This window comes from Papaver somniferum, chromosome 1 (genome assembly GCF_003573695.1).
Source record: "Papaver somniferum cultivar HN1 chromosome 1, ASM357369v1, whole genome shotgun sequence".
Classification (NCBI taxonomy): Eukaryota; Viridiplantae; Streptophyta; class Magnoliopsida; order Ranunculales; family Papaveraceae; genus Papaver; species Papaver somniferum.
Genome location: NC_039358.1, coordinates 5,659,933 through 5,666,155, shown reverse-complemented (window position 1 = coordinate 5,666,155; position 6,223 = coordinate 5,659,933). Strand labels below are relative to the sequence as shown.

At 35.9% G+C, this 6,223-nt stretch overlaps 1 protein-coding gene across 1 annotated transcript; it reads left to right on the top strand.

The window, feature by feature from the left end:
* The first annotated feature begins 390 nt into the window (after window positions 1-390).
* Window positions 391-5,417, top strand: LOC113278329 (3-isopropylmalate dehydrogenase, chloroplastic-like). The gene is made up of 10 exons (XM_026527199.1): window positions 391-639; window positions 800-1,041; window positions 1,177-1,252; window positions 1,360-1,448; window positions 2,472-2,558; window positions 2,964-3,080; window positions 3,330-3,437; window positions 3,588-3,641; window positions 3,892-4,044; window positions 4,983-5,417. Exons 1-10 carry the CDS (start codon window positions 417-419, stop codon window positions 5,055-5,057), a joined length of 1,224 nt encoding a protein of 407 aa, XP_026382984.1. The 5' UTR covers window positions 391-416; the 3' UTR covers window positions 5,058-5,417.
* The last annotated feature ends 806 nt before the right edge of the window (window positions 5,418-6,223 follow it).

The window sequence follows — 6,223 nt, the reverse complement described above, 5'->3', positions numbered from 1 at the left end:
AACATCTAGGATAAATATCATTTATTACCGGAATGTCCTTGTGTCTATCCTTTTAAATAAATGTTATAATATTTGTTTATTCTCTACTTCAGTAAGATTTACGTCTTTCTCTATTTTTCTATCTTTCACACTATTATCCACCATAATTGACATCTAAAAATTATTATTTTGAGTTTATATATTTAGCATTTAAGAATAGGGACAGATTTATTTACCCAAATTTCATTAAGTCAAGGATCTCCTCTCGGAATCTTTAAGAATTGCTTTTACTTAACCGTTAAAATGGTCAACATGTAGGTCAAGGTCAACATAGTCAACTTTGGTACACACTTCACCAACACGACATAAATTGACCCAAACGCTTATTTGGGTTTTCACACCAACTCTAGGAAGAAGAAACTCCAACCTTGACAACAATGGCTTCTCTCCAACTCAACTTAAAACCCTTCAAAATTCTAACCCCTTTCAAATACTCTTCTTCTTCATCTTCTTGTACTCCAAAATGGGGAAAAATCCAATGTGCTGCAACTTCCAACCCCCCAAAAAGTTATAACATTACTCTGCTTCCTGGTGATGGTATTGGTCCTGAAGTTGTTTCTGTTGCCAAACAAGTTCTTAACTTAACAGCCTCCCTTGAAGGTAGAAAAACCCAATCATTTTCAGAAACTCCTTTTTCCAAAGTTCGTTCCTTTCTTTCACTTGAAATTTAGGGTTTTGTACTATTTATTGATAGATTTTTAGGGATTTTGCATTCATGATTTTTATCCCAATTTGTTTTTTTGAATTTTTTACTGTTTAGGTATTGAATTCAAGTATCAAGAGATGCCTGTTGGTGGAGCTGCACTGGATTTAACTGGGGTTCCATTACCTGAAGAAACCCTTTCAGTTGCTAAACAATCCGATGCAATTCTTCTTGGAGCTATTGGAGGATACAAATGGGATGCTAATGAGAAACATTTGAAGCCGGAAACTGGGTTGCTTCAGCTTAGGGAAGGGCTTGGAGTATTTGCCAATTTGAGACCAGCTACTGTTTTGCCACAGGTAACGAACTTATCCATTTGGTGGCTAGAGTTGAATTTATGGCAATTCCATTGCATTTAGTTTATTGTTTTAGCAATTTCGATATAAGATTATGATGGCATTGTAATTTTTTTTTCTCGTGTTCTTTGTTTCCAGTTAATTGACTCATCCACTTTAAAAAGAGAAGTTGCTCAAGGGGTTGACCTAATGGTTGTAAGGGAACTTACCGGAGGTTAGGTTTCTTATTAAATACCTTGATAAAGCGAAAACTAAGTAGTATTTGTTCTCATACTTGCTGGTATTGTACTTGATATTCCATCTTTTGATTATGATTATCAGGTATTTATTTTGGAAAGCCAAGAGGTTTTGGTAAAAATGAAAATGGTGACGAGATTGGTTTTAACACCGAGGTGTATGCTACATATGAGGTAATACAACTTCTGTCTCTCTACTTCTTGACAGATTAGCATATGTATGGAATTTGTGGCCAAACTATGACCCTCAATTTATGTTACATTATAGAGCAATCTTTTCATGACCCCATTGTGATTCTATGTTACTTATATATGTCCATGCTCGGTTGAAATGGCCTTCAGGAGTGAGGCGAAGCTAATTACACATCAAAAGAGATTGAAATCAATCATCAGTAGATATTTGAACTTGTGCTTGTGATAAGTTCCTTTTAATTGATGCTTTAAAAATTATCTATGAGCATCTATAGTAGATACATATCCTGGTGTAGTTTGTTTCCTATAGGAATCTTTGGCTCGATTTGTAGAACCACTAAAAACTTGGCAATCCAGTGAGACTGCTGAAATTCTCAAAAATGGATGCAAGACACTAGCAGTCCATTGCTTGGACTAGGAAAAGTCGGACATTAAACGTTGTACTTCTTTAGCGTAAGATACAGATAAACTTGTAAGCTTAACTATGAGTAAGACATATGCGGATGTAGAGCAAATTTACTGTATGGTACCCTTAAAAATCAAGACAGTTTCAGTCTCAAGTGACCAAAATCTCATCAGTGATTAAGTCCTCCAAAGTTTGAATTAATTCTGAATCAGAACCCATCATGAGAGGCTCAGTTGGAAATGCACGTGGTTCGAACACTAGAAGAAGTTCAAAGCCCTTTCTCCTGTATATGTTTTTGTTAAAATCTCTATGATCGTAAGGAGTCTTAGGATTTTGTACCACAGTGTTTCATTGAGGGTCTGTAACCATGATATGCCTTAGTCTTTAGCAGATTAAGTTTTAGTTAACACAAGGACAAAAAACTGGATTTATTTGTTTTGCAGCCTCAGAAACATGGAAATTTAAATGTTTAGTCGTTCCATTGTGTTGCTGACTTTATATTAGCAAAATACCTTGTGTATCTTCTGGCACCGTTTTCGTTGTATTCCCATTCACACCTTTTCATTTAATTGCTTGACCCATGTGTAAATTCAATTCAGATAGACCGTATTGCTCGTGTTGCTTTTGAGACTGCTCGGAAACGTCGAGGAAAACTATGTTCCGTGGACAAAGCAAACGTATTAGAGGTACGTATTCGTTACCAGAGATGCTCTTGAGGTTCATTTTTTATTTTTATTGTTATTATTTTTAAAAAAATTTATCTGGATATGTTGAAGTTCAATTGCGGAAAAGTGTTAAACCTTAACATATTAAACATTGTGATGTTGCAGAGTAGATATTGACATGCTGTAGGACATTAGTGTAAATCTGATGATTGTTATGAAAATCTTATGTTCTGCCCACTTTGTACTTTGTTATTGTTTTGGCTGTTCTTTAGTCATGGTTTTTAGTAATATTTTAACAAAACAACAGTGCTTGTGGATCCTATTCCAGGGTAATTCTTGGTCCTTGGCATGTGGACTTGGTCAGCTCGGTCTTTTCCATCCAAAGCCTAATAATGTAATTCTATTATCATTCTGTAAATTTTGCAGGCATCAATGTTATGGAGAAAAAGAGTTACAATGATGGCTTCAGAGTATCCTGATGTCGAGCTCACTCACATGTATGTTGACAATGCAGCAATGCAACTTATTCGTGATCCTAAGCAGGTGTGCCCTGTCTCTCTTGCAAAATCCGAATTAATTTATGCGTGTTCCTTTGGTAAAGTATACATTTTAAGGAATGCAACATCATAAATGCCCTTGGAATGTCTTTTACCTTTGATCATCTAAGAGATCGTTAGTTATGTCAACTGTTTTGGGGGAAGTTAATTTGATTTCTGCTTACGTGATCTGCATATATATCTATTTTCTTGCTCGTTAATGTTTTACTGATTTCTGAAATTTTGCATGACACAGTTCGATACTATTGTGACAAACAACATCTTTGGCGATATTCTGTCCGATGAGGCTTCAATGCTTACTGGAAGTATAGGAATGCTTCCATCAGCTTCAATTGGTGACTCGGTAAAGTCATAAATCTCGCGACAAATTTTGTGTGTTTTGGTTTGGGAACTGAAAAAAGACAGCCACGCCCCTAACTATTTTTCCTCTAAAGTAATGTGTCTGGTGTCTGTTTTTTCTAAAACTGTTTTATTTACTCTTTTTTCCCTTCAGGGACCAGGACTGTATGAACCTATCCACGGTTCCGCTCCTGATATTGCTGGACAGGTAAAGATTAAAACACAATAGATTTTTCACTCTCTTAATTTAGAAAGCTTCGTCGCAGTGCAGCAGTAACTAACATTTCTGCAAGCTAATGTGTTCTAGACTATGAAATGGATCATTCCGTTTGAATTTTTTTAATAATGATAAGCCCCAACAGTTTCGGACACCTTGTATAGTTTTTGTTTCTTACTTAATGTTGGTGTAAATTGTAAACTTAATTATTAAGACCTTAGTTCTTCTTTCCTCTTCGCAGGACAAGGCAAATCCTCTAGCTACAGTGCTGAGTGTTGCGGTGCTTTTAAAATATGGATTACAAGAAGAAGTTGCTGCAAAAAGAATCGAGAATGCAGTATTGGAGACTCTGGATAAAGGATTTCGAACGGGTGATTTATTCTCAACGGGAATGGTATGTATCCTACCTTAATTGGAGCAATGTATTACAATTAGGTTAAAAAGTAGAATACTTTAGAAGAGTAAAACAATTTCCTGACAATAATAAATGAAAGTTGTGATTAAGAGAAAGAAACTTATTGATGCTAGTCAGATTTAGCTGGTCTTCTGATCATGTGAATCCTCCAAATAACTAAGTGTATTCTGTTTTTCAGAAAAACTTAGCTGAATCCTCCAAATTACTAGTAGGGAAGGAAAGAAAGGAAAATTCATTGAGAAGCAATAGGAATAACTTACTCATAAGATGTGCTTGACAGTTGACAAACCAAATAATTTTTTGTAGCTTATAGATATTACATATAATCCTAAACCAATAATATATAAGGCATCTTTGATAGGCAGGACTCCATAATCAGATCCATCTCCAATGGACGGCCCTGTGCTGAAGTAGGAAATACTCTGGTAGTTAGTTTGGACCTATTATGTGCTCGTTACATCATGACACTTATTTAGTGGCTCTTGGTTTTTTGCTCTCACATACTTAACTGTGAATCAAGAGTCATAAGTATTACTCTATCCCCTCGCTGAAGATTCATCGAGTAGTTAAGTAAAACTGCCTGACAGGCTATCTACAAGCCTTACGAATCCTCCAGGAAGAATCATCATAAGAGCAAATACTAATAGTCAATGTGATGATGTGTAGAAATCTTCATAATAGGTTGGATGGATGTAATAATCATAAGATTGTGGTTATCGATGCTAGTCTCTAGACATACTAGCACGTTTTGGTTGAACCGTAACTAATTTTAAATCTCATTATATCTATTATATTAGAGAATGGAGTTTGTGTTCAATAATTATCTGCAAAGTTTGGCATCTTTGCATTTCAAATGCTAGTTGAACTTATGTCTTGATAAAGGCACTGAATATTTTCCAATTTTTGTCTCTCTTCAGAAACTGGTTGGGTGCAAGGAGATGGGTGAGCAAGTGTTAAAGTCAATTGATTCTCAGCGTCTTGCTGCAGTTTAGCCATTGAAGAAAACATGAGAATACTTTGCCTTCATTTTTGTAGATTGGTGCCAGTTTACTCTGGGTGTATCGATGTATCTTCCTCTTGAAACTGCCAAGCAGTCTCAAGAACAAAAAAGTGTCTATGTTGACAGGATTTTGCATTTATATCTGGAAGTTAAGATTTTCTTCCATTATGGCTAATGCTGCATATCTCAGTTTCTAATAATCAATGCTGGTTCATCTTATATTGCTGATTTGGATTCTCTGGATGTGTCAAAGAAAGAAGTGACCGTTGTTGGCATTCCAACTTCAGTAATATTTCTCTGGTATTCCCGTTTCAGTAATATTTCCTTTTATGAGCTCTTATTATTTTTGGCATCTCCCCCATGTTGATTGTTGAGCTGCTTTGCATTATAAATACTAAGCACATATCACACAAAATATGAATAACAAATTACATCCCAATGTTCTGAAAAAACCGGCCCGGCCCGGAAGGTCAGCCCACTAAACCGAAGAACCACAGGGACAAGATTTGTCTTGGTTTGAATGGTCATATTCTCGGCCTACTCCTGTTCCGATTACAGTACCACAAGCATCATACCAATGCCCAAAGTCTCCACGTTTGATGCAATAACCACCAGAATCTATTAAACCAGTTATAGCTAGAAGTTAACCATGACTGGTGCCACGGGCTCAAATCCAGCGAACTTTTAGATTTCTGCAAATCCTTGATGCAAACAAAGAGAGACATATATTTACTTTACTTACCCAAGGATTGAAATTCCGTACCAACAAGTTCTGTTGGTGCGAACAAGCAGTTGATTTTCTTGCAAAATCAATAATAAATGCCGCATTTTCATGTCCAATCCTTCTACACTTACCGGAAAAACAGATAACTCTTGCATTCCTTATAAAATTCCTAACTGGGACATCACTGGGGTGTTTCTGAATGGAGCTCTCCATTGGTTAGCAAATACGGGTAAATTGTAAACATCACTGGCGTGTTTCTTAAAATCTTTTTGATTCTTTTTCCATTTTCCTCTTTCGACTAAAATTAGAGTCTTAAAAGAATCGTTTAATTCACATAGGCTAATCGAACACTCATCAGTATTGATAGTTTATTCTTTTTCTATACTCAGTGAATAACTTAGTTTTAACATGAGTAGATCCCTCATGCCTAGATG

Coding starts and splice junctions, on each gene's coding strand:
- LOC113278329 (XM_026527199.1), top strand. CDS start 417: ATGGCTTCTCTCCAACTCAACTTAAAACCCTTCAAAATTCTAACCCCT. Junction 1,449..2,471: donor AGGTGTATGCTACATATGAG/GTAATACAACTT, acceptor AATTCAATTCAG/ATAGACCGTATTGCTCGTGT. Junction 4,045..4,982: donor ATTTATTCTCAACGGGAATG/GTATGTATCCTA, acceptor GTCTCTCTTCAG/AAACTGGTTGGGTGCAAGGA.